Source organism: Phyllopteryx taeniolatus, chromosome 15, assembly GCF_024500385.1.
Source record: "Phyllopteryx taeniolatus isolate TA_2022b chromosome 15, UOR_Ptae_1.2, whole genome shotgun sequence".
NCBI lineage: Eukaryota > Metazoa > Chordata > Actinopteri > Syngnathiformes > Syngnathidae > Phyllopteryx > Phyllopteryx taeniolatus.
This window is the reverse complement of record NC_084516.1, coordinates 16,324,048-16,351,679: the sequence shown is the minus strand read 5'-3', so window position 1 is coordinate 16,351,679 and position 27,632 is coordinate 16,324,048. Positions and strand designations below refer to the sequence as shown.

The window sequence follows — 27,632 nt, the reverse complement described above, 5'->3', positions numbered from 1 at the left end:
TAAATGCAATGTCTTGATTTTTATTTTGTGTCAACAGTCGAGTTAAGCAGAAAACCAATATGTGCATTACTGGCACATATCCACAATAAACCTCAGAAACATTTTTATTAAAAGCGCGGCAAACTTATTGGTATCCCCCAAATGGAACATAAATACAAAATATATTTATATACTGTATATACACAAATTATGGCAATGACAAATGGAAGCGTACCCACTAAGTTAAATCACAGAAATTGCAGCTCCCAATGCTTTATTTTTACTCTAGTTGTATTTTGAGGTACAAAAATGAGGTATGTGCCACCGTTGTATGTGTGTATATATATATATATATATATATATATATATATATATTAAAAAAATAATAATAAAAAAAAGAAAATATTGGATTATATTACCATTTTTGTACCATTAAAACTTTATGACATTACTGAGCGCTTCCAAACATCTTTAACTGACTCGTCTCTACGTCATGGCGCTTCCGCTGCAAACTTCTCACAGCCCTTCTTTGTGTAATTCACAAAAATGAAGAGTTTCAGCATGGGTCAAGTGCAATATGACTACAGTATTACTCTTACTGTGGACAGGGGAAGAAAAAGAAGGAATACTCCCAATACATGGAATTGCAGAGGTACAGTGCTTTCACCACATGGGGTCAGTATGTCATACATGTCAACTGTGGCCTGGAAAACACCTTTCAAAATACCTTACTGTACTATTTGTTCAGTAACCTCACTTGTTTGTTTGCATTATATTGTTAATACTCAGCATCACGTGCTTTAAAATTTCACCTCTGCATAGTATTAACTACAGTAATACCGTCAGTGAACATAGTAACACGTCTTGTATGAATGCATAAAGAAGCAATCATTCAAGCATTTTTTTTTTTTTTTTTTTTGCTTAAAAATTAATCAAAACAAGATTTGGCATGTATACTTGTTTTTAACAAAACAAAAATGCAATCGCAGGGCTCATACAGACAAGTGTTCACACTCACATTCACACAATTTAGAGTATTCAATGAACCTCACATGCACACGTTTTTTTGTAATCTGGGAGGAAGCCCACACATGCATGGGCAGAACATGCAAACCCCACACAGGAAGTCCAGAGCGGAGATTCATATCTCAAACCTCGTAACTGTGAGGCAGACGCACTCATCCACCATGTTGCCCACAATATAAAAACTGAAAAAAATCATACTAATAATGTAATTGATCAAATGTGTTACTAATTTCCATAAAAATCAGCACTTAGATTTCAGAGCAAAATCATTAAGCGCTGGAATTCAAATGAGTCGTAAAGAGTTGGTGTGCTTCTACAAGTACAATCTTGAGTCTAGGAAAAGAAAATGCTGATTAAGGCATCACTTCTCATGTTATATTATTAAGAGTGATGGCAGTTTAAGATTAAGAAATTGCAAAAATGCAACATGTTTCACCATTATATTTACACATATGAGTGAAATGGTACCACCTGTTGCACGTGGACATTTTTGCTAGCAAGCAGCCTGCCTTGACACGCGTTTATTATCGTCTTATGGGATGGGGGACCCTGCTTCACCCGTGTCCCTAGCTGGGGAACCCGCCGGGCGGCTCAAGATCGGGCGACTCCTCTCCCGTGCTATCCTGTTCATCGTTGGACAGGTGGACGCGCTGCTCGTCCATGCGCTTGGCCTGCACCCGTTGAATTAAACTGAAGAAGTCCTCATCAGGCACCGTGGGGGCGTGGGGGCCTGCTTCGGGCGGGGAACACCGCTGGTCGTCGATCCGAGAGGACTGCAGTCACACACAAAATATTTAGAGCTGCCAACAAACAACAAATTCACTTCCAGAACAATTTGCTTGAATTGACATATTTTTAAATTTATGTCAAGATCATCACGGCAGGACAGTTATTGTAGTACATTATATCATAGGATATGGACATAAAATGCTGTGTTCAAAATCACTCCCTATCCACTGTAGTGCAAGTCATAGTGAGCTCATCATTTTGTAGTACTGTTCAAAAGTGTAGTGAGCATAAGTTATCCCCTATATGGTGCCCTTGATATATCCAAAATGCATCTTGAAAAGTAGTAAGCATTGAGGCGCGCTAGAAACTTCAACCTTTTTCCAGGACATTTCAAATTGGCTATGCCCAATATTTGTGCAATAGCTCTGATTGATTTTCCCTCTTCTCTCAGCTTCAAAATGGTTTGCTTTTCTCCCATAACCAGCTCTCTGGTCTTCATGTTTGCCTAACAGCAAATGCAGATTTCACAGGTGAAATCCAAAGCCAAAAACAAGCACTATGTTTAAGCAATCAATCTAAAAGGCAACACCTGAGCAACTAGAAACACCCATCAGTCACATGTTCCAATACTTTTGTTCACTGGCCAAGTCAATCACCTTAACCCAATAGAGCATGCATTTTACCACCTGAAGAGGAGACTGAAGGGAGAAACTCACAGAAACAAACAAGAACTGAAAGAGGCTGCAGTAAAGGACTGGAAAAGTCTGTTGAAGTCAATGGGTCTTGATGCAGTTATTGCAATTAAGGGTAATGCCATCAAATATTAAATGTTCTTCACTTCAAGTCAATGTAATGTCTGTTCCAATACTTTTGCCCACTTGAAAAGTGGGCGGCTTCAAACAAAAGGTGCTCTGTCCTGAGTTGTTTAACACATCGCGATGTAAAATGGAATTCTGAACTTTTGTCTCATATTCATCTTTTGATCTGAAACCCAAATGTCTTCAGTTTACAACAAAAACAAAGGAATTGACCTTGCCGTTCCAATACCTTTGGAGGGAAACGTACATGTTCACTTTCTGTAAGTGTAATAGCCACCTGTCCCAATACATTTGTTCAAAGTGTGCACACTTTCACTTCTTGTACTTGTAAATCCCAATACTTAAGTGCACAGTGTCTATTACCTGGCATTTGATGAGCATGTTGAAGAAGTCGTCGCCGGGCTCCTGCTCTCCCTCCCCCACCAGGTGTCCCAGGTTGTTCTGGGTGATCCTGAGACCCGGAAGGTTCCCCACATTGACGCGCTGGTCGTCCAGGCGGCGACTCTGAGAGCTGGCGATCAAATCAAACAGCTCCTCCGTCTGGGGGGAGGTGGTCACTGAGGCATCTTAGGAAAGGAGGGGTGGGTGGAGGTGTCAGTTTCACAGTGAATTATTGACAGCATACCGTGCAACCGACCAATCATGTCACTCAGGTCTCCACCGTCTTGACCGTCACCGTTGTGTGGTTCATCGAGGCGACAGCGCTGGTCATCCATGCGGCTGCTTTGGAACTTGCTGAGCAGGTCGAAAAAGCAGTCCTCATCGGAAGGGTCACGGCCAAGTTTCTAACACAAACACAAACCAGCTTGGGTCAGCCATTTTAGGAAGCTCATAAGCTGCCCATGAAATAACTGAACAGGCTGTCCATTATAATTACGCATAATGAGGATTTACCATTGAGGAATATGGGGGAAGTAATTTGATGGAATCACAAGAGAACTCCATTAGTGCAACACGACTAACGGTGTCCTTTCATGTGTCCATACAGCACATGGAAAATGTGTATACAAAAAAATAATAATTACCAGCATTTGTGGACATTGCCTTAATCAAACCTCAGTATGCTGCAATTCCTAGCAGTAGTCCCAGTTAAAACCAGTGACATTGCCCTGACTAACACAGCATCCCTCAATCCCAGACATCAGCATCTTGTGTACTATTGTAATATTGTTACAGCCCTGATTAAAAAAAAATAATAATAAAAATTAAAAAGTCAAAAATTTACCTCTGCTTAAGATACCATTCTGATAACACCTCTAAAATCACCATTTTGACTTTTCCTTCAATTTCATGTTCAATTGGCATGTTCCACAGCCACACATCAAAAAGGCAGCGTAAAATGGGTTTCACACAAGCAGGCACCATTCTGCATCCTAGCTCAGAAGTGGAAAATGACAAAGATCGACTTCGTCCCCATATTTCATGTAAGTGTCGTTTGTATAGAGGCTTGACGTTGACAATGCTGATTTTTATAGGAAGTAATAGCGGTTTTACTGACAGGCAGCACCCTTCTCTGATACTCCCCCCGAAGATGAAAAATGCAGCCATCGGTTCAGTTTGTATAAAACAGCGACACAGGGAAAGGCGAGAATGTGCCAGATTTTTACAGACAGTGTCAACTGGGGTTTTACACATAGGCACCATACTGCCACTGATACTACCTCCAAAAAAAATAAAAAATTTAAAAAAAAATTAAAAATAAAAAAAAAAAACTGGCAGGTCACCTTTGCCCTCCAATTTTGCATCACTGCCATTTGTATAGATGAGGGACAGGAAAAAGTGGGAAAATGCAGACACGGACAAGGGTCAGTTCTTGGACCCCTCCTGTTCAACCTGTATATGCTACCCTTGGGTCAAATTCTTCAGAACTTTAATTTTGACTATCATAGCTGCGCAGCTCACACACAGTTATATCTAGCAGTGTCTCCAGATGACAACAGTTCAATTGAGGTGTTGTGTCACTGTCTAAAACACGATGAGCAAACATTTTCTTCAATTAAACCACAACAAAAATGAGATCATTGTTTTTTGGCAATGAAGAAAAGAGGATTGCTGTTAGTAAATACCTTGAGTCACTCTCTTTAAAAACCAAAAGACCAAGTCCGAAACCTTGGTGTTCTGATAGATTCCGACCTGACTTTCAACAGTCATATCAAATTAATTACTAAAACTGCCTTCTACCATCTGAAGAACATATCCAGAGTGAAGGCTTGCATGTGTCAAGCAGACCAGGAGAAGCTCATCCATGCTTTTTTCTCAAGTACACTTAACTATTCTAATGGTCTTCAGACTGGACTACCCAAAAAGAGCATTAAACAGCTGCAGCTCGGGTTCTGACCTGAACAAAGAGGTCAGAGCATATTACTCCAATTCTAAAGTCTTTACACTGGCTTCCAGTCAGCTTTAGAATAGATTGTAAAGTTCTGCTACTAGTCTATAAATCACGAAACGGTTTACGTCCTGAATACATGAAATAAATGCTAATGGGATATAAACCCAGTAGGGCTCTGAGATTGACAGACTCAGGTCAAATAGTGGTCCACAGAGTCCAAAGCAAACATGGTGAAGCAGCATTTAGCTATTATGCTGCACACAAATGGAATAAGTTGCCAACAGAAGTGACACCAGCCCCAAGTGTGCATGTTTTTAAATCCAGGTTAAAAACTCTTTTTTTCCTCTTGCTTTTTAGAGCATTTCCACTTTTAAATTAGATTTCTTGCACTGTACGCCGTTTTAATTGTACTTATTTTTTTTCTTTATAATGTTTATAAACTGTTTTTTTTGTTTGTTTTAAAATATTTGTAATCATTTAAAGCAGCGGCACGGTGAACAACTGGTTCGAGCGTCTGCCTCACAGTTCTGAGGACCGGGGTTCAATCCCTGGCCCCGCCTGTGTGGAGTTTGCATGTTCTCCCCGTGCCTGCGTGGGTTTTCTCCGGACGCTCCGGTTTCCTCCCACATCCCAAAAACATGCATGCTAGGTTAATTGAAAACTCTAAATTGCCCGTAGGTGTGAATGGTTGTTTGTTTGTATGTGCCCTGCGATTGGCTGGCAACCAGTTCAGGGAATGATGAAAAAAAAAAAAAAAGATGGAAAAAAAATTGTTTTTTTTCTTCCAGACAGTGCAAAAGATGTCACGTTGCTTTAGAGACAGCACCAAGAGGACTGCAGGCGCCTGAATTCACCCAAATTGAGATCATTTTAGAGTCTAATCATTCAGCATAAAGGCTAACTGGAACTTCATTCCAACATGAATGAAAATATCAACAATTGAATGGTAATTTGTTCGTTAGAGTTAGGGTTTACAACAAGGTAAGTGATTTCAACAAAACCTGAGGGCTGGGGCATGAATGAGACTGGACCTAGAACCTACAAGACTTTTCTGGATAAGGTTGTGAATCAGATTTTTTTCCCCACTTCAGTTATGTAAATGAATTTTCCAGGTTGACTCTTATGACAAAATTCAGGCATATGAAGCAGGCTGAAGATATCTGTGAAAGTGCAGGACTGTTTGGTCTTGGTGGAGGCCAGCTCTCTACTGAGCACCATTCTAGACAATTAGGATTACCGTTAAAACACAAACACGATAGTCAATTTCACCCCGAATGATGACAGGCTGTTGAAAATTTCAAAATATCTCTGTGGTTAGCTTCTCAGAAAACAATGCAATACTCAGTATTAGTGCTTAAAATGAAAGTTGATGTCTCTACGCCTCACAGCATAATGTGAAGTAGGTCAGCAGAAGTCCGCTTCGGCATTCGCAGCGCCTGGCAAAATGACACTTTGCCTATTTAGCATTTCAACTTTTAACCAATATAGTGACTCGCGAGGAAGAACAACGCGTAAAGACGTATGTGAGCGTGAAGGCTAACTTTGTTCATGAAAAAAATGACTGAAACAACTCACCGCCTGCTGCGCTTCCGCTTCTCAACTCGCCTGCTGTCATTCCTCTCCCCTTATGTCCCCTCCAACCACCTTACATCCCTCAAAGCCCCTCTACCCAATTGTGTCCTCCTATTGCAGCCAGCTCTGCTTTCATGCACATGCACACGCTCTCTCTCTCATTCTCTCACTCACTCTCTTCTGCAGGCCGTTTTTGTGCCATTCAGCCACTGTGGGAAAACAAGTCATTATGGGAAGGGTTGGCAGTGGGGAGGGGTTGGGAAGCGCTTCTGTGATCAAGGTCACATTATCAGAGTGCTGGTGGGGGAAGGAAGACGGCGGGTGCGAGGGCACAGTTATGAGTAGATTGTATGCCAACTTTGTCAACACTTGGCCGACTAAAGACAACAATGTCAAGCGAGCATTGTTTCCATGCCAACGGTAATAAAATGAATTAGGCGTAATCAATACTGACAGATGTTTTTTATTTTTTCTTTTTATTTTTTTAAGACTTTTTTTAAACTCACTTACCGCCCTAAAGGGCAGTCCTAGAAGTTCACTCAGATGGTCAACAAAAGTTAGTTGTTAACGTTGCAATACTGCCTATTCCACAGACAGACAGCTGGAAACAAAATGGAATGAGGTTCCACAGGCTGATAAAGTTAGCACATCAAAAGCCCCTTTTGCATTGCTTTCAGAGCTGCCATTTTCTGTTTTTTGACACCTATAAAGAATTGGAGGTCAAAGTTGACCCAGCACTATTCCTTCCGCCTTTGGAGGTACTATCAGAGCTGTAATAGATGTGTAAAGCCTCTTTTACAAAGATGGCATTTTTCTAACCTTTTTCCCCCCCAGAGTTGCTGTTCTATATAAACGGCACTAACATGGAATGGAGGGGACAAAGTCGATCTGACAATTTTCCAGCTTCGAAGGTAGTCACAGAGCCTTAACAGAAGTAGGACACTGCCTGTGTGCAAGGGTACTAGGACAGGTATGAGACCACTCAACCCTTACTTCTTCCACCCTGTTGTGTTGAAAGCAATTGTCACTGTACGACAAGTATTTTACAAGTCACACTAGACATCATTAGCTGCATGCACAAAGGTGTGTTGTTGTGTGAAAGTACACACAGTTGCAGCAATATACCGCTTCTTTTGCTGGGGTACAGGTTTCTCCACATGCTGGTCTGTGTAAATTGAACACAAACACATGTGATGCTATGGCTAACTACACACAAGTGTGGCTAGGATATGTCTATACTGATTAGCCACATTGGCTCAAAGGTTTCATGACCAAGTGCCAACCTTGCTTCCTGTTGTGCTGAACATATTCTATACATCATACTAGACGCCTGCACAGCACTCATCTAATTTTATGACGGCAGAATCCAGAGTCACCGTGTGAAAGCGCACACAGTTGCAAAATCATGCTTCTTCCATCGGGGTCAGGGTTTTTTCGCCTTCTGTCTTCGGAGGTAGTACCAGAGCTGTGATGGAGACAGGACTTGGCAGCAATTAAATCAGACCTAACTAGTTTGCAGCCTATAAAAGCTACCATAAAAATGAAAACACAAACTAAAAGAATGGTTGCAGTAAATGTAATACAAAAAAATACAGGTGGAAAGTGAATAGAGGCTCCAAGGCTGGGCAAGTTAGCGCATCAGTAGCCCTTACTTCTGACACTGTAAAACCAGTACAGATACATTTCCCCCCCCCCCCCCCCCCCCCCCTGGTATTTTTCCATCATTTCTCCTGTGTCGCTCCTGTACAGTATATGAACAGCACCGGCATGGGAGAATAAAGTCATCCTGGGACTATTCTACCTTTGAAGGCAGTATCAGACACCCGTGTATAAGGGAATGTCACAATGCTGTTTAACACCTGACACTCACTTCTACCACCCTGTTGTGTTGAAAGCAATTGTTGCTGTCCTACAAGTATTTTATACGTTACACCAGATGCTGCTGCCGCCATGTCTGTTGCTTTGTGAAAGTGCACACAGTTGCGGTAATATCCCGGCTTTGTTGGGATCTGTGTTTTAGACAAAGACAGCTATAATTTCAGTCTTGTGTGAATTTAGCTCAAAGGAAAACGAGATAAGGGATGAGGACTTGTCCAATGTGGGCGACCTATGATATCATGTTGAGCAAGCCCATGGGAAATTAAAGGAATCCCCAATTTAACCTGGCTAATTGTCTCGCTCATGTAATGAAAGGAGAGCTGAGGACATGCTGGACAGGGAGAAAAAGCAAATGTATCATTTACAGACAAGTGCAACAGAAATGCAGAGAGATTCTTCTTGGCAGAGGTACTCCAGACAGATGCTTGCTTATTAGCTTAAGGTTAAGCCACCACCTGAGGAACAAGACTGAGTTGTCTACTAGTAGTCTAGTCGACTACTCACTGGCACCGGAGGCGGGACTTGTAGAGTGATCTCATCAGCGTCCACAGGAGAGTCCAACCAGGGTCTGTCATCAGACGACTGGCTGTCAGGATAGCCTTTTCTTTTTCCTGTCTGTAGCGTATGACTCTTAGACCTCCTGGGTATGCTTTCTGCCTCGTGGCCCTCGCCGTTCTACGGAAAGCACATCATTAATTGACGGTCATACGCCGAGGGGGATGACTTCTGACGTCGTGTAAAAGCGGTTTCACCTTATATGAGGACAATTTCCACAGCTCCACGCTGTCCATGCTGTTCCTCTTTGTGAATTTGGGCCTCGCTCCTAGAGGAAGCGTAAAGACGACATCATGAGACAACACAGAGGATGTTGCCAGCAGTCAGATTGTGGTCACAGCTTCTAAGACAGCAATGAATAAGAGTCTGTTTGATTGGATGCTGCGGAGACGGGAACATCACATCGTAGCACAGCTGTGTGTGCATGTGATCCAATTTTTCTATTTTTCAGTTTGGGTATGCCTCGTGAGATTGCAAGTACAGTGGCCACAGGCCTCTTGCTTAACTGCAGACTGAACCAGGTGATAGTAAGGACAACAACAGAGAAAATCAAAGAAAAGCAGACTGGGTGGAACTATATTTCTTCATATTCTGATTGAGGACCATAATTATCTGACAGACTGTTCAAGCTGTGCTGCGGATTTGGTTATCAACAAAATTAAAATGGGTTCATCAGTTAACTCAATAAAGGAGACATATTACATAAACCTGGCTGGGTCTTTCAGCATGACAATGATCCCAAACACACCGCCCGGTCAACGAAGGAGTGGCTTCGTAAGAAGCATTTCAAGTTCCTGGAGTGGCCTACCCAGTCTCCAGATCACAACCCCATAGAAAATCTTTGGAGAAAGTTTAAAGTCTGTGTTGCCCATTGACAGCCCCAAAAGATCACTGCTCTAGAGGAGATCTGCATGAAGGAATGGGCCAAAATACCAGCAACAGTGTGAAAACCTTGTGAAGACTTACTGAAAACATTTGACCCGTCATTGCCAAAAAAGGGCATATAAGAAAGTATTGAGATGAACTTTTGTTATTGAACAAATACTTAATTTTCCACCATAATTTGCTTATAAATTATTTTAAAAGCAGATAGATAATGATTTTCTGGAATTTTTTTTCTCATTTTCTCTCTTATAGGGAAGGTATACCTATGATGAAAATGACAGGCCTCTCTCATATTTTTAAGTGGGAGAACTTGCACAATTGGTGGCTGACTAAATACTTATGCCCCACTGAAATAGCCCCTCCATGAGCCGTCACCTTATCGTGGTGGAGGGGTTTGTGTGTCCCAATGATCCTAAGAGCTAAGTTGTCTGGGGCTTCATGCCCCTTGTAAGGTCACCCATGCGAAACAGGTCCTAGTTGAGGGACCAGACAAAGCACGGCTCCAAAAACCCCTATGATGAATACAATAAATGGACACAGGTTTCCCTTGCCCGGACGCGGCTCACCGGGGCCCCCCCTCTGAAGCCAGGCCTGGAGGTGGGGCTTGAAGGAGAGCGCCTGCTGCCCAGGCCTGCACCCATGGGGCCTGGCCGGGCACAGCCCAAAAGGGTAACGTGGGTCCCCCTTCCCATGGGCTCACCACCTGTGGGAGGGTCCATAGGGGTCGGATGCAGTGCGAGCTGGGCGGTGGCCGAAGGAGAGGACCTTGCCGAGCCGATCCCCGTCTACAGAAGCTGGCTCTAGGGACATGGAATGTCACCTCTCTGGCAAGGAAGGAGCCCGAGCTGGTGTGTGAGGTCGAGAAGTTCCGACCAGATATAGTCGGACTCGCCTTCACGCACAGCTTGGGCTCTGGTACCAGTCCTGAGAGGGGTTGGACTCGCTTCCACTCCGAAGTTGCCCATGGTGAGAGGCGCCGGGCAGGTGTAGTTCTACTTATGGCCCCCTGGCTCAGCGCCTGCACATTGGGGTTCACCCCGGTGGACGAGACGGTAGCCTCCCTTTGACTTCGGGTGGGGGGACGGGTCCTGACTGTTGTTTCTGCCTATGCACCAAACAGCAGTCCAGTGTACCCACACTTTTTGGAGTCCTTGGAGGGGGTGCTGGAGAGCGGTTCCGCTGCGGACTCTATTGTTCTGCTGGGGGAGACCAATGCTCATGTGGGCAATGACAGTGAGACCCAAAAGGGCATGAATGGGAGGAACGCCCCCCCCCCGATCAGAACCAGAGTGGTGTTCTGTTATTGGACTTCTGTGCTCACCACGGATTGTCCATAACGAACACCATGTTCAAGCATAAGGGTGTCCACATGCACTTGTCAGCAGGACACCCTCGGTCGCAGTTCGATGATCGTGTCATCGGATTTGCGGCCGCATGTCTTGGACATGGTAGAGAGTGCCAGAGCTGTCAACCGATCACCACCTGGTGGTGAGTTGGCTCCCATGGTGGGGGAAGATGCCGGTCTGACTTGGCAGGCCTAAACGTATTGTGAGGGTCTGGTGGGAACATCTGCCAGAATCCCCTGTCAGAAGGAGTTTCAACTCCCACATCCGACAGAACTTTGCTCATGTTCCGGGGGAGGCAGTGTTCCAACTACAGGGGGAATCACAGCCTCCCTGGTAAAGTCTATTCAGGGGTGCTGGAGAGGAGGGTCCATCGGGAAGTCGAATCTCAAGATTCAGTAGGAGCAGTGTGGTTTTCATCCTGGTCGTGGAATTTTTGACTTCCCTCAGGGAGACCTACGGGGGGTGCTTCGAGAGTATGGGGTACCGAACTCCCTGATACGGGCTGTTCGGTCCCTGTACGACCAGTGTCAGAGTTTGGTCCGCATTGCTGGCAGTAAGTCGGACTAGTTTCTGGTGCGGGTTGGACTCCGCCAAGGCTGCCCTTTGTCACCGATTCTGATCATAACTTTTATGGACAGAATTTCTAGGCGCGGCCGAGGTATAGTGGGGGTCCGGTTTGGTGGCCTCAGTATTGCATCTCTGCTCTTTGCAGACGATGTGATTCTGTTGGCTTTATCAAGCAGTGATCTCCAACTCTCACTGGATCGGTTCACAGCAGAGTGCGAAGCGGCTGGGATGAGAATTAGCACCTCCAAATCCGAGACCATGGTCCTCAGTCAGAAAAGGGTGGAGTGCCCTCTCCAGGACAGGGATGAGATCCTGCCCCAAATGGAGGAGTTCAAGTATCTTGGGGTCTTGTTCACGAGTGAGGAAAGAATGGAACGGGAGATCGACAGGCGGATTGGTGCAGCGTCTGCAGCGATGCAGACTTTGTATCTGTCCGTTTACCGGTCGATCTACGTTCCTACCCTCACCTATGGTCACGAGTGACCGAAAGAACAAGATCCCGGTTACAAGCGGCCGAAATGAGTTTCCTCCGCAGAGTGTCCGGGCTCTCCCTTCGAGATAAGGTGAGAAGCCAAGTCATCCGGGAGAGGCTCAGGGTAGAGCCTCTGACATAAAAAGCTAAATATCAGCTGATGTAGTTCATCAGATCAGTGTAAAGTCTAATATTTAATGACTTTTCCAACCCCTCAAGATGACCATTTAAAAAAAAAAAAAAAAAAAAAAAAAAGCAATGAACGACAAATCTTGCAACATTTTAAGGTTTTATCTGAGACTCTGACACTCCCTCCAAAGCAGATGTTCACCCCTCACTGTACAGAATGCAAATGAATGGCACTTGCACAAAGCTACCACTGGCTAATTTAACCATATCCCACTACAGAGACCAAAATATTTGTGTACAAACAGTTAAAAAGTCAATTCCCCTTAATGTATACCCTTTAATGTCCACGTGTGAATTATTGTGACTGAACTGAGGTAATTAGATATACAATTTTTTTTTCTTCTAATAATAGGTGTCTATTTGAGAGAGGGATGTGAACAATGCACCCCGCAACCAATTGCGAAATTTGAACGAATAGGGTCGCTATTTGAGAAAACATACTGAATCGGATAGCTATATATGGAAATCAGGTCGCAAATCACGTGGTTAAAAATCAGATTAGAAGCTAACAAAGCAAAACGAAGGAAGGTTTTTGTGACACCTTGCATCTCAAACTCTGAACTGGAAGGTGAAAGGTCACCCTCACTGACACCCATCGCCTCCATCAGCTGCTCCACATTCATCCTGGCTGTCAGCTCACCATTCCTGTCACCAATCTGTCATATAGAAACAGAGGGAGAGGTAAAAATTGAGTGAAATTAAAATGCCTTGGTTTTGATGGAAAAAGTTTCACTTCTTTGGAGATCTCCAGATGTTTCCGGGCGTAGTGGAGTGCTTGTTTGTGATTGGCTAAAGACACGTAGGCGTTTCCCAGACTCCAGCAGGCTCGGCCTTCGCCAACCCTGACAGCACACATCCACACTTCTTACAATAGTCTAACTTCCACAGTCGACTTTGTGTGAATGCGATATCATAAACGATTACTTTACCTGTCTGTGAGATCCTGAGCAATATACAGGTGCTTAAGGTGATACTCTATAGCTCTGTCGTACTGCTGCAAAAGTGTGTAGGTGTTTCCAAGGCTGTAACAGGCCTGGGCCTCCATCACCTGGTCCCTCAGCTGCCGTGACAGCTGCAGAGTTTTCCTACATAACCAATAAAAAATAAAAAAAAATCTAATTTTTTTATGATTCTTCAATTTCTCTACAGCAGTCTCTAAATATGGTACCGGTCTATATATATATATCTATCTAGAGCTCTAGCTAGATATATCTATCTAGAGCTCTAGCTAGATGGATCTATCTAGAGCTCTAGCTAGATGGATCTATCTAGAGCTCTAGCTAGATGGATCTATCTAGAGCTCTAGCTAGATGGATCTATCTAGAGCTCTAGCTAGATGGATCTATCTAGAGCTAGATCTATAGATCTATCTATCTAGAGCTCTAGATAGATAGATGGATCTATCTAGAGCTCTAGATAGATCCATCTATAGATCTAGATAGATAGATAGATCTATCTAGAGCTAGAGCTATAGAGCTAGAGCTCTAGATCTATCTAGAGCTCTAGATAGATCCATCTATCTATCTAGAGCTCTAGATAGATCTAGATCTATAGATCCATCTATCTAGAGCTCTAGATAGATCCATCTATAGATCTATCTATCTATTTAGAGCTAGAGCTATAGAGCTAGAGCTCTAGATCTATCTAGAGCTCTAGATAGATCGATCTATCTATCTAGAGCTCTATCTAGAGCACTATGCACTATGTCAGACTACTGCAATAAAATCTTGTATTCCGATACCACCGCATCCCGTTTTTTTACGATGACTGAGCTAGTTATCTTGTCAACTAAAATGCGACCGGATACTAGTTACCGTGGCGGCGCCAACAAGAGTGGAGCGCGCCGGCTTTGTTTTATAAGGACAAAATGCGGAAAAACGTGTGTTGATGGTCACCGGTGATCAGGACAGGAGAGGATGTTTGTTTAAGGATTGCTTCAAGTAGGTTCACATACTTTTAATACGATACGGCTCGCAAGCAGGCAACAAAACGTTATGTAGCCTAGCAAGCTAGTGGTACCACGAACGGTTGGATGTAAACATGCCGCCGTTCTGTCGAATCATGCTCTAAAGTTTTGGTGTGGGTGAAGTAATTTAATTAAAAAAGTAATTTAATTACAGTAAGTTAGCATCCATTATTTCTGTCATGTAATGTTGGTTTGACCTGAGTGATTAGAATACACGATCTGACTAGAGCAGTGATTTCCAACCTTTATGGAGCCAAGAAACATTTTACAATTGAACAATCTCACGAAACTCCAACAAACAAAAATGTCAAAAAAAGTGGATACATTACTGTATGTACTTCCTGCCATCTAATAGAAGACCATTCATTTGTTCTGTCGGTCACTGTGCCTCACTGGCATAAATAGATGAACAAAGATACATTATTTATTGTAAATATAATGTTTTGAACAATTAAGTACACAAGTACATACAGTACATGAACAGGTCATTTAAATAGACACATTCGTCCATCTTGTGATTGGATATTTCAACTTGCCGATCGGCCCCAAAACTCCTGATCGTGTAAAGCCTACTGTCTATACAAGACCTTACAGCTCACAGTGCATGTCAAAGCAAATGAGAATCATAAGGTCAAAGGAACTGCCACTGTATATACACACACACACACACACACACACACACACACACACACACACACACACTGAGCTAACAGTGAAAATGTTAGTGTAGAGAAGCAAGATTTTCTGCAATAACGACAACTACAACTTAATTACTGAGTAGGCTGGCCATCAGAAACACACTGAGTTTCAGTGTCTCCCATTATTGTATCCAAAAATGGGACTGGCTCGTTGAAGAGAAACCAATGTGAGGCTCCCACTACTTACAACAACTACATAGAATGTAACACTGCACTGTATTTTTATTTATTTATTTTTCTTTGTTTCTTTACCCGTCTGTCAAATAATGCTTTACGTGAAATCGGACCATGGCACAAAAAAAGGTTGTGACTACTGCTCTATACTATTCAGCTTGTTTCACTTCCTCCGACCACCACTAGATGTCAGGCTGCCTTTTCCCTCACCTGTAGTAGTCCGTGGCTGTGTTGAACTGGCCCAGGAATATCAGAGCGTTCCCCAAATTGCTGTAGGCTCGTCGCTCTGCCGCTTTGTCACCAAACTCCTTGGCTATGGATAATCTCTGTGGATGATGAGACATAATGTTGTGTAAATAACATGACATAATAGACAATGTTTACATTGGTCACAGACTCTTTTACACATTGATCCCGCATAAATAAGTCAAAACCGAGCATTGAGCTGCCTTTGCTTTTTACTGTCTGCTGCGACATAAAATACTTGATGACACTGACAATTGCTGTCAGTGACAGCAGATTTTTACAGAACAGTGACAGAAAAAAACGACAGGTTATCCTGGCTTTTCCAGAAAGGGTAAAAGAGGCTTTACATGAAGGCTCTGTTACACCTCTGATGCTACCCCTGAAGGTAGACAATTGATTGGTCGACAAGCTGGAATTCTGAACTTTTGTCTCATATTGATCTTTTGAGCTGAAATCCAAATGTCTTCAGTATACAACAAAAACAAAGGAATTGACCTTGCCGTTCCAATACTTTTGGAGGGGACTGTATAATAGGATTTACAAACAGGCACTGTCCCATCCCTGTTACAGCTCTGATGCTACCTCCGAAGGCATAAAATTGCCAGGTCAGCCTTTTCCCCTTGAGTCCATGTCAGTGCTTTTACACTGAAAAGCAACACAAAAGAAGAGGTGGAAAAATGACGTGGGTGGCATAAAAGGTGCTTTACACGCAAGCATCTTTTAGACTCTGGTCCACCTGTTTGAAAATTGTTGGGTCGACTTTTTCCCGACCATTCCTTGTCTGTATCATTTATGCAGAACAGCGACAGAAAAATTAAGCCTTTTACACAGAGTAAAATGCCACACTGCCAATTGTGTAAATTGTGTGCCAAAGACGTAAAACCAGAGAGCAGTGTACACAACCCACCGAAACACTGAACACGCAAATGTTAGTGAAAACAACAAATAAGCATTACCGGTGTATTTGTGACAGATGAACATGCTCATATCTCGGGCTGACAAAGTTAAAGTACATCAATGACACTGAATAATCAGCCAAGTTACTGACTTGAGCGCTGAGGTTCTGGCTCACCCTCTTCGAGCAGATTTCACTACAAATGATCATTCATACATGTAAGTTAGGAGGTAATGAAATCATTTGGGATGTCTGACCTGCCTGTGGAACTTGATGGCTTCCACAAAGTTTCCCAAAAGGTAGTGCGTGTTGCCCAGGTTTCCATACGCTCTGCCCTGAGCAGCGCGATCTCCCAGTTCTTTGACCAAACACAAATTCATCCTGAAGGGATAGCACAGATGATGTGTATTGATGTAGCATCGAAACCCTGGAGCAACATACTGCACGTATACAGTGAGACAATGGTGGGTTTTCTACAAATACCCAACATTATATTATTATTTATATCACACTATACAGTTTATTATACTGTATATGTATTTGCTTTTATTTTGCTTTATTCTGCTCTCAGCAGCCAGGTCGGTATCTGTTCTCAGTTACCTTACCTGAATAAATAAATACATTTCCACCTTTGGCTTAACAGGAATCTCAGGCACAATAGAGTAGCCCTTTTAATTTTGTTTGGATTTTTACTTGTTTTCTGAAAATACCGTATTTTCACAACCTTTGTTATAAGTTCCATATTAACATTCATTGGAGTCATAAGAGTGTAAAAATAAGTTACCGTATTTTCAAGGCGCATTTAAAAGTCTTCAAATTTTTCCAAAATGGATGGGGCGCCTTATAATGCGGTGCGCCTTATGTGTGTACAGAGTTCCAAAATCTATAAATGTTGTGTGATGAGCGCTCCGCTTGACTGACTGGGAGCATTTCCTGCCGACACGCTGCTTATACAGAGGAAAAGCGGACATGGCTGAGGACAGCATGCGGCTGTTAAATGGGGAAGGGTGCGCGTGAAGGAGGACGCGAAAGGCACGCCCCCAGTAGGTATATAGCGCCGGTATGCGCATTGTGCAAAACAACATCGGTTTGGCTAAGAACCCCTGAAAATGACTGCAATCAAGCCAGCCTTCTCTCGTAAAGTAGCAATCAAGCCAGCCGCCCCTAATTTTGTTCATACTAGGCATTACGATAAGTTGCCAACTAGAGGCGAAAGCCACCTTCAAAATAAAAGCTTCCCAATAATACGGACGTCAATGCTCTTCGGTTAAGGAATGCAACCAGCAAGGTTAATTTGATTCTTGAGATGCATTAAAAAAAATGTAGTTTATTAGTTTTCGGAGACTTTTATTTTGAAATACAATATCAGATCTTCACCAAACCTCTTTTAGTGGAGTCCTTGGTGGTCTGTCACACAGATCTGGCCTTGTCTTGCGATACCAATGGGATTATGTTGGGGTGGCTTTGGCTCAGTAGGTAGAACAGGTTCGAATCCCTGCTATGACTGACCGCATGTCGAAGTGTCCTTGGGCAAGACACTGAACCCTAATTTGCTCCCAGTGGGCCTGGCAGCGCCTCGCATGGCAGCAGTCGCCCATTGGTTTATGAATGTGTGTGTGAATGTGAGGCTTTGTAAAGCGCTTTGGGCACTGTGATGATGTAGATAAAGTGCTATATAAGTGCAGTCCATTTACCATTTATTTTTACTGAGATATTAAATCATATCATTTTTTAATGCATCTCAAGATTCAAATTAACTTTGCTGGTTGCATTCCTTAACCGAAGAGCATTCACGTCCGTATTATTGGGAAGCTTTTATTTTGAAGGCTTTCGCCGCGATTTTCCGACCTATTACCGTAATGCCTACTATGAACAAAATTAGGGGCGGCTGGCTTGACTGCTACTTTACGAGTGGAGGCTGGCTTGACCGCAGTCGAAAACGGCACCTACGAAGAGACACGCTTACGAAGCACAGTTTAAACTGCAAGCTATCAGTTACGCGGAAGAACATGGGAATCGAGCAGCCGCGAGAGAATTCAAGATAAACAAATCCATGGTTCACAAGTGGAGGAAGCAGGAAAACGAGCTTCGCCAAGTCAAGAAGACAAAGCTGAGTTTCCGCGGAAACAAGGCGAGGTGGCCCGAGTTGGAAGACCAACTCGAGCTATGGATTAATGAACTCCAACCACTGGACAGCGGTGTAAACAGGGCGTTCAAAGTGAAGTTGCGAGCGGCGTGGGAGCGATTGATGACAGATGGCAAACACAGATGAAGAACAGAACATGAGGACTTTGATGGATTTGTGGATGAGGATTGATCAAAAAAAATAACGTGAGTACATTGTTAAATACTTCAATAAGGTACAACTGAACTCAGTTTTGCTCCCGCTGCCTTTTTATAAACATTATTTTAGCGTGCATGCATGCTACCGTATGTTTTAAGCTAGCATATGTTTTACCATGCCTGCGCCAAATAATACGGTGCATCTTATGCATGTGTTATACAGAAATAGACCCCATAACTGAGACTGCGCCTTTTAATACGGTGCGCCTTATGGCCGTGAAAATACGGTATTCAAATATGACTTAGGCAATTATGCTATAGGGCTAGCGATAAGCAGTTATGCCTCATAAATACAGGTGCATCTCATTAAATTAGTATATTGTGAAAAACGTCATTTCAATAGTTCAATTCAAAAAGTGAAACTCAGATTCACCACCTGCAAGTGACATGTTTCATGATTTTATATGATTAAAGTTTAAAACTAATAAAAACTCAAAATACACCATTTTAAGCAATAACACGTAATCACACAATCTAAATGTCTTTTAACCAAGAAATTAGGTAGTAACTGGCCTTTTGAAAAGTATTTTCCTGTGTTTAATGAATTTGCATGAGTTTCACTTTTAGAACTGAACTAATGGAAAGAAAATTAATTCTATTATATTCTAATTTATTGTCATGCAGTGTGAAAAGAATACATACTTACTCGTAAAAGCTCGTCGCCCGTTGTAGCGTGTCTCTGACATCAGTGGGCAGGTCTCCTGGCTCCTGGGTGCAGCCCCACAACTTCTGCTTGCCTTTGGCATGGAACACGTTGCCGATGTTGTAAAGCGCCCGGGCCTCACCCACCTAAAGCACAGTAAAGTAAAAAAGGACTCAGTCGGAGTTATGACATCCAAAGAAGCTTTTCAGACCTTGTCGCCTTGCTCTTGAGAGATATCCAAATGTCTCTGACAGCAGACAGCGGCCTCGTCGAAGCGACACAGCACTTTCAGCGTGTTGCCAAGGTTACCGCTGGCTTTTCCTTCTCCAATTCGGTCTCCAATTGTCCTGAGAGAGCAAAATGTGCACGTTTTAGTGCTTGTGTTAATACAGCAATTCTCTATCAAATTAAATGGCCCTGGTTTAAATAGTGAAGTGCAGCACTAGACGATTTAATTAGAAGAGGCAGTAAAGTGACTTTTAAAGAGCTGCTTCACCGGGACCAGCTCACCATGGCCCTGCCAGGTCTCATGTAACAACGTAAATCCTACCCCCCGGGGGTCTTTAATCGTTCCCCTCCCACCAAAATACCACCTGCACTCACAGCAGTGCGCCAGACTTCTCGTAGAGATCCTCGATCAGTTGTTGTTGAACTGAAAGTCCACTCACTCCACCCCCCTCCATCATATCATCTGTATAAACACTACAACAAATCCTTACCTACATGCATGCAAAAAAATAGCTGAGCAAGCAGTTCTCCAAGGATCATGTGCCCATTTTTATTACATGTGGGTTTTAACATTTACTAAAGGAGTGTTACGTTAAACAACACTCCAAAAAAAAAAATCTACAGCACTCAATAAAATGTAATTCTTTTCTTAAAGAAAAATCAAAAAAATTACATACAATAATTATGAAATTAAACAACAGCACTAGGAATATAATGTATATTTTTTATTTTAATAATGGTATTTAATTTAGAAAATAAAAATAGGGCTGCAAAGCCAAAAATGTTTACCAAAGTAAATTCAATAAAAAAATATGAAACACACACTTTGGAAAAAAAAAATTAAGTCGTAAGATTTATTTTAAAAATGCAATTCAATTTAGAAAATAAAACATGCTGCTTCCTTTAATGCAGATGACGCGTGTTCCTTTCCCTGCCAGTGCCCCAATACAGTGTTCCCTCGCCACTTCGCGCTTCACGTTTTGCGGCTTCAGTGCTTCGCGGGTTTTTCCAAAATATTAATCAAAAAAATTTATTAATTAATCAAAAAATAAAAATGAAAAAATACAGCCATATTGTGGAAAGACTCATTGTTTCATGTTGATGCACGAGAGAGGTTTCCCTGCATGCCAAACAAAGAAATGAGTTGAGTCAGAGGCTTTGTACATGCCTGTACTGTACTGTACATGCCATGGACACTCATACAAGGCGCGTGATTGGTTCCTGGCGCGACATCGACCAATGAGAGCACGAGTGGATTTGATTGCGCATCATCGCAGCCTCACCCAGCATCTTCCCTTGTTGTGTCTCGCCAGTCTCGTCCACGCTCTTGACTGTCTCTCATACATACATACAAATCCTACTTTGCGGTTTTTCACCTTTCGCGGGGGGTTCTGGTCCCCATTAACCGCGAAAAACGAGGGATCACTGTATCGACAATATCTACAGCCGGTCCCTAGCCAGGATAAGACAGTTGTGTGAGGAAGGGCATCCTGCATAAAAACTGTGCCAAATAAGGGACTCACTGTGGTGACCCCTGATGGGACAAGCCGAAACAACATGTAATGATCAATGTGTTTTTCAAAAAAATTCATAAAGGAACTGCATATCAAAAATCCTGGTTGATGTATCATCGCTGTCCAATAAATAGCATGAATTCGCAATGTTTTTTACCTGAACTACTAATATGTTGAGGAGGAAACCAAAACACTTTGGAAACTATTTTGACTAATTAGACAGTTAATTTCCAAGCATCGCTGAGGGTTCAGCAATTCCATCAATTTTCTCACCTGGCCAGAGTGAGGTCATGCTTGTGGTACTCCAGGGCTTTCCCATACTCCTTCAGGTAGAAGTAGGCGTTGCCCAGCTGGCTGTAGATGGCGCTGAGGGTCTTTAGGTCCTCTGTGCCAACCTGTACGGCCGCCTCAAAGAAGGCCGTCCCACCTTTGAAGTCTCCCGCCTTGCACAGGCGCTCCCCTTCCAAGGCCAGCTCCAAGCAGGAGGCCTCCATCCTGGATGACGGTAATTTGCATATTTGTTACATTTTTTACTCTTACAGAATTGGCACCATCTCCATGACAACAAGGGCTGTCTTACTGTTGCCTTAGCAATGACACCTTTTCACTGCACAGCTCTTGTACACAAAGACGTACTTTATAAGATGCCTTTCAACGGGAGGCTTCTCAAACTCAATACGTACTTTGATTACCCGGGCAACCACTGGATCCCTTGCACTGTTTGGGGCAATGTACAAGGCATCTTTGTGTCCATTGACAAGAGCTTTATTGTAAACAGATCATATACCGTAATTCCATGGAAAGTGTGTGAATTGAAGCGTCATCAGCAAAGTGTAAGCACAGATTCATTCCACAATCCCGGATGAACTAAAGTGCATCATATTTGGTGGCAATGCCGAATTCCGGATAGAATGTAGGTAATCAAGGATTATCCCCCAATCTAATGTAATCTACATATGCTGCCAATATAGGAAAGATAGATACATTAATTACTGTATATACTTCTTGCCATTTAATGGAATAGCATTTATTTATTTTAATTTCTCTGTCACTATGCCTCACTGGCACAAATAGATGAACATAGATACAATATTTATTGTAAATAAATAATTGTTTGAGCAATTATGTAAAATTTGATAATTACCCATGGCACACCTGAAGAACGCTCACGGCACACTAATGTGCCCACTGGTTGAGAATCACTGCTCTAGGGACCTGACATTGTATTCATCGGTTAATATTTACACATCTTAATATCTTAAAACTTTTGTTCAAATGATCGGACAAAAAATCTCTCTCAAGAACACACAAAGCTTTGTGCAGTAGTTTCAAATTGCCAATAAACAAACTGACACAGTTCTCTAAAAATTTAGACCGTCTTGTAAAATTATGACTTTTCTTGGGGTAATTCTTTACTTTATTTACATAATTCTGTCTTTAATATCATAGTATTATTTTTTGTTACAGTTCAGTGTGGCCTTAATACTATTTTGTAGGGTTACGAAAGGTGCTGCTCCGATTTTTTTTTCTCTTTAAATTCTACAATATTGTCAATAAGTTAATGAATCCTGTTGAAAACAATGGAGGTGGTGGATAGCCATGAAGATGTAAGATTCTCTACTGACTTTCAACGAACTCATTAAGGAAAGTATAAGCACAGCATTAGCAGTCTGGTTTCAGCACCTATGATTTTGCTTGCTAAGTGTCTTGTCCACAAACACCTGTAATTCCAAGTGCAAGGGTTTGAGCGTGGCCTGAGGTCTAGGTCCGCGGTGCACGAGCCTGCACACCGCCCGCTGTGCCCCTGTGAGAGGGCATGACTCTGATGGCATCAGGATGACGCGTTAAATTAGACACTAGACACAGTCAGACAATATGAATGACAGAAGAAACTCCAATAGTGTCCATCAGGGTTAGTGCAGTAGAATTCAAAATGTCCAAAAGAAAACAATGACAGAATTCCAAGTGCAAGTTCAAGCCCCAAGAATCACATCTGCTTCTCAGGTTCTAAAAACAGCCCGTCGAGAAGATTCCAAGACGAAGCCACTACAGTTTTGTCTCTTGGCGGAAACAAAAAAACATGACTTAAAAGTCAACAGAAGATATGTTTAAGTAATCCAGGCTAGCAGCTGCTTCTCTTTTTACTATCCGCACGTTATTCTGTTAATAATCCTCAGCCCCGGACAACTGGTTACAATTCCACACCACACATGGAGGGAAAAACAAAAAAGGTTTGCTACAAAGCAAGAGCACTTTTAAGGGTGAGCGTCCGTTTTACGAAGGCTGAGAGATGGGACGGCTAAGTAAGTGGCCCAGACTAATCCAACTATTTGCTGACTCTGGCAGAAACCTTATTAGGTCATCAGACGTACCAAAGACTTAAGAGCATAGAGATGTCAAAAAAAGACTTTGAACAGTCAATAGAGGGTCTCATGCCTAAAAACAAGCACACCAATCACAATTCTTAATTTGCAAAGAGTTTAATTCAAAGGTCAAACTGATTAAAATTGGGGTAGCAGGAGAGTAAATGACACCTGTGTCAAGGTATGAGCTTTGGACCCAAGAAAGTGTCATAGTGCCTTTGAGCAAGAAAGGCGAATGTCCAGCAGGCGAATTGATTTTTTTATACACATCTGTGGATTGACATACACATTTGAAAATGGTTGTGCTACAATAATGGCCCCATAAGACAAAGGCCAGAAAGTCTTAGCGTGTTTTCCAGGGGGGGGGGGAATGTAATCCTTAGTTTAACAATTAGACTAGACGTAGCCTAAGGCCTGACAGGCAGCCCTGAGGAAGCGAGAAATCCATCCATCCCATCGACCGATGGACTCCATGATGAGGATGAGCAGCGACATGATAGCTAGTAACTGCGAAGGTAGAACTGTTAAAAAGATGGAAAGAGACATTGAAGTGTGCATAAATTCAACTTCTCACAGCCCTGAAGGAGTTGGAAAATAGCCTCTAGAGTTCAAATATCAGAAATTACCTCAATAAATGACAAATTCTTTAGTCAAACCGATGGAAAGAATGCCAATAAAACAAAAGAGAAAAAGAAAACCCAGCACACAAGAAAAACAGTTTTGTTTCCATTTCACAAACTGGCTTTCATTCTTGACATCTTTGTGGTTTACTGAAGAATGGCGCTGTGTAATACAGCCCACTATTATCATTAAATTTGGTCACCTTGGGAGAAACTCTCATTCCTCTCTTAGCCTGCCTGTGGTCTGACACGGTGGACTGCAGAATTCAAATGTTGCCAAAATACAGTGGAGCCTCTTAAGTTGAACACAATGCAATACGGTCATCCAACCATCCAGTTTCTATCGCACTTTGAAATAAGCTGGAGCCTATCCCCAGCTAGATTACTTTGGACATCTTGACAAATTCAAACAGTATTTTCTGGAACAATATGCCAGAAAAAGCTGTAGAAAAGCCAAATCAATAAAGCAAAACCAACTGATAGTGGCTAAAATGAGGTCAAGTGAGGTGCATTGAACCCTCACATGATATGCTAACGTCACATATGAGAATTTCTAAAACCAAAAACTGACTAGAAATTGAATAACAAAAAAGGTTAAAAACAAAACAACTTTTCTCTTACTGTCTCAAAGGAGTTGTGACAGTCCAGCGCTTTCTGTGCAGCCAGGTCAACAACAATGTGCACGAAGAACACACTACACCACAGGTGTTGCGGCAGTGCGCACAATAGCAGTGAGTTGCAATAAAGTACTGTTGGCACACAGTTGTTGTACTCACATTATTGGACAGCATTGGGGACGAAGATAGAATTTCACTGACTTTGCACTACTTGTTTCCCTCATTCCTCTCCCTCTCCGGTGAGCAGATCAGACTAGCCGAGGCTAACGATGCACAGCCACCTGCCCAGGTAATCCACAACTTGCAGGGCCAGCGCATTTTCCGTACTCCGGAACCATGCACACGTACACGGACTGTGTCTCCTTGTTAGCCGGACACTTTGCTGCTCCATAGACACGTGTAGGTAGTGAAAAGTGAAAGTAAACTGTCAGACTTATAGGCAGATTACTTTCAGCCAGTGACGGCAACATGGGACAACCGGAAGAACTAGTCCCAGGACAAGCAGTTGGAGGAGGCTTGATGAAGAAATGCATTGTCAATATAGGTTTACGTTTTGTTAAATTAACTTAAGAAAATAATGATAATATTAACTATATTAAGTTTGGAAGCACTGTGAGCTCATGTGGCTCTACGTAGAATGGAGGAACACAGTTGAAAGGGCGTGTCGCGGTGCTGCCATTTCAGAGACGACACAGGTTTGTGTATTTGAAGTCCGCGATTTTCCGTTTCGACTTACTTGATAGTGATCAACTTATTTATACATTAGTTTAACCCTTGAAGGGATTAGAGGGAGGCTTCAGTTTATGATTTACGTCCCGTAATGCACAAGTATCAAACTCAAGGCCCGCGCACTACATCATTTTAAGTGGCCTGTGAAAGCAAATCATATACATCAACTTCATGTTTCTTTCTATGCTAATTTTTAGCCCAAGTCACTAACCTATGCTAATGAGGCAATAAAGTCACGATCACAGTAAATATTTGTATAAAAAAATAAATAACAAATAAACACTCCTAGGCTATAAAAATACACTGCATTTGTAACCTTGACACGTAAGTCGTGGAACTATTGTAAACCCCCTGTATTTCCATCCATTTACGAAAAATTCCATACAAATTGGAGGTTAACCACAAACTGAATATGTTTTCTTCTACCAGAGATCTTTTCCTTTTCTTCTACAACTATACCTGTATAGTCCAGTGAATCAATCACATCATTGCTCAAGGCTATAGAGCTATATAGCCAGCCAATATATATATATATATATATATATATATATATATATATATATATAGTAGCAAAGATAAATCACTTATTCTACTGTCAGATAATTGAACGCAGTTTGTCATTTAGAGATTTTGCCTCCCTCAATCAGCTTTATTCCTTTGTCTCATGGAAAAGTCATTTTATTTTTTAATAAGTTAGTTTTGTTTGCCACAAGGAACAAAACAAACACAGCCCGTATTGCAGGAATGCTGCATGTTGTTTGGAAAAAGGAGCAACAACTAACAGAGGGCAGAAGCCAGAGCAAGGAGTCATTCTACATGTGTCAAACAATCATGTAGGCCTTGAAAATGTCACTTGACAGCTTTAAACATTCCTTGTAGCTCCTGTTTATAGTGTGTCACAGTGGGCCCTACTATTACATATATATTAATTGGCAATTGCTTTTTTTTTCTAAACCCTGCAATTAGTTTCGTTGGAAGCATTTTTTTTCTCTCCATTGCAAATAACTGAAGTAGAAATAGGGTTAAAAATAAGTTTGATGTGACGTTGACGTCACCGGCTTGTCAGCCTGTTTGTCTTTGCTATGCAAGAGGACACCTGCGAACTGTTTGAAGTTGTGAAAAAGATGCATAATATGTTCCCTTTAAAACTATATCATTGTCAAACAACAGGGGGCATTGGTTGCCCCTCCCTGGTGTAGACAGTTAAGAAGTTCAGAAGCAGGTGTAGCAAATAAAGTGTCCGGTGAGTGCATTTGTGTGGCGATAACTTTCAATGTAATTTTTTATTTTTTCTTATATGGACAAAAACTAGACGTCTCCCACGTCCCACAGTGTGTACGTGGGCTCCTCTCAGTCTGTACTCAAGCCGAGCCAGGGCTCTTGAGGCTTGGAACCGGCCTCTGGCTGCCCACCGTACTCGGGAGTCGAGTTGAGTCACCAACCACCGCCTGCCCGGTTTCTACTTAAACGCTCCGAGTAGCCATTTTCTATCATTTAAGAGTGTTTGCCATCTTATTTCAATGAAACCCGCTTACCTTGAATGTAGCCGCTTGCTAGCCAGCTCCTGCCCCACGCTGTTAGCTAGCGACTGATCCATTTCGCCGCCTCGTACCTGCTGCGCCCGCTCGCCTCCCTAAAAAGAGGCTCCTTCAGGGCGAACTGACTTTGGGAGCCCTCCTTCCCCTTTAAGCGCTCGCCTTGTAACTCCTCTTTACTCCTCTTTCACCCCCTTGCCCCCACCCGGTCCCCTTTTTTTTTTTTTTGACCACAGTAATGGCTGCGTCTATGGGCTCCAGCGTCGTTCGCCTTATTAGGATTCCCACTCAGGTTTTAGGCAGGACACGCCCCACTGCAACATGATTGGCTCCTGCGTCGGGTGAAGGCCAGGCTACGCAGACGTAACGAGATGATAATCCCAAACATGTATCACATTTGTACGAAATAGAAACAAATCATTTTTTTATGGTTCGGTTTAGGGATATGGTTGGGTCTTAAAGCGGTCTAAAATGGGTTAATATTAGGACTAGGGTGGGTTACGGTTAGTGGGAAACGCTACCTTCTGGAAGCACTAGGGCGTGTTCTACAGGGATACAACAGCCAATCATAGTGCAGCATCGCGTGTCCTAGAGCCAATAATATTGTAGTAGGGCGTGTCCTGCCTAGAAACTATGCAGGATTGTAATACCGCGCGTCGCCCACAAGGAGACGTCACGTACCAGGAAGTCGAGCACGTGGAGAGGAAGTGAAA

General features: G+C 42.6%; 1 protein-coding gene across 3 annotated transcripts; it reads right to left on the bottom strand.

Moving 5' to 3' along the window:
* On the bottom strand, positions 1 to 27,120 carry gpsm1b (G protein signaling modulator 1b). 3 transcript variants are annotated; one of them, XM_061799569.1, is made up of 14 exons: positions 26,920 to 27,120; positions 21,329 to 21,550; positions 19,525 to 19,660; positions 19,317 to 19,459; positions 16,585 to 16,708; positions 15,397 to 15,512; positions 13,278 to 13,433; positions 13,082 to 13,190; positions 12,890 to 13,004; positions 9,087 to 9,157; positions 8,839 to 9,009; positions 3,190 to 3,337; positions 2,916 to 3,118; positions 1 to 1,778 (listed from the first exon to the last, which is right to left on the bottom strand). In XM_061799569.1, the coding sequence occupies exons 1-14, from the start codon at positions 26,979 to 26,981 to the stop codon at positions 1,572 to 1,574; spliced, it is 1,983 nt and encodes a 660-aa protein (XP_061655553.1). In that variant the 5' UTR covers positions 26,982 to 27,120; the 3' UTR covers positions 1 to 1,571. The 3 variants fall into 3 exon arrangements, with proteins under 3 accessions (XP_061655553.1, XP_061655552.1, XP_061655550.1); XM_061799568.1 differs by lacking the exon at positions 26,920 to 27,120 and adding an exon at positions 24,815 to 25,021; XM_061799566.1 differs by lacking the exon at positions 26,920 to 27,120 and adding an exon at positions 22,739 to 23,320.
* Between the last annotated feature and the right edge of the window lie 512 nt (positions 27,121 to 27,632).

What these genes read in the sequence shown, in the direction of transcription:
- gpsm1b (XM_061799566.1), bottom strand. Translation starts at nt 22,887, where the DNA reads ATGCCATCAGAGTCATGCCCTCTCACAGGGGCACAGCGGGCGGTGTGC. An exon ending in CCATCAAGTTCCACAGGCAG is followed by an intron (nt 15,513 to 16,584) that starts GTCAGACATCCC and finishes CATCATCCACAG; the next exon opens with AGATTATCCATAGCCAAGGA. An exon ending in GCTCAGGATCTCACAGACAG is followed by an intron (nt 13,191 to 13,277) that starts GTAAAGTAATCG and finishes GTGTGCTGTCAG; the next exon opens with GGTTGGCGAAGGCCGAGCCT.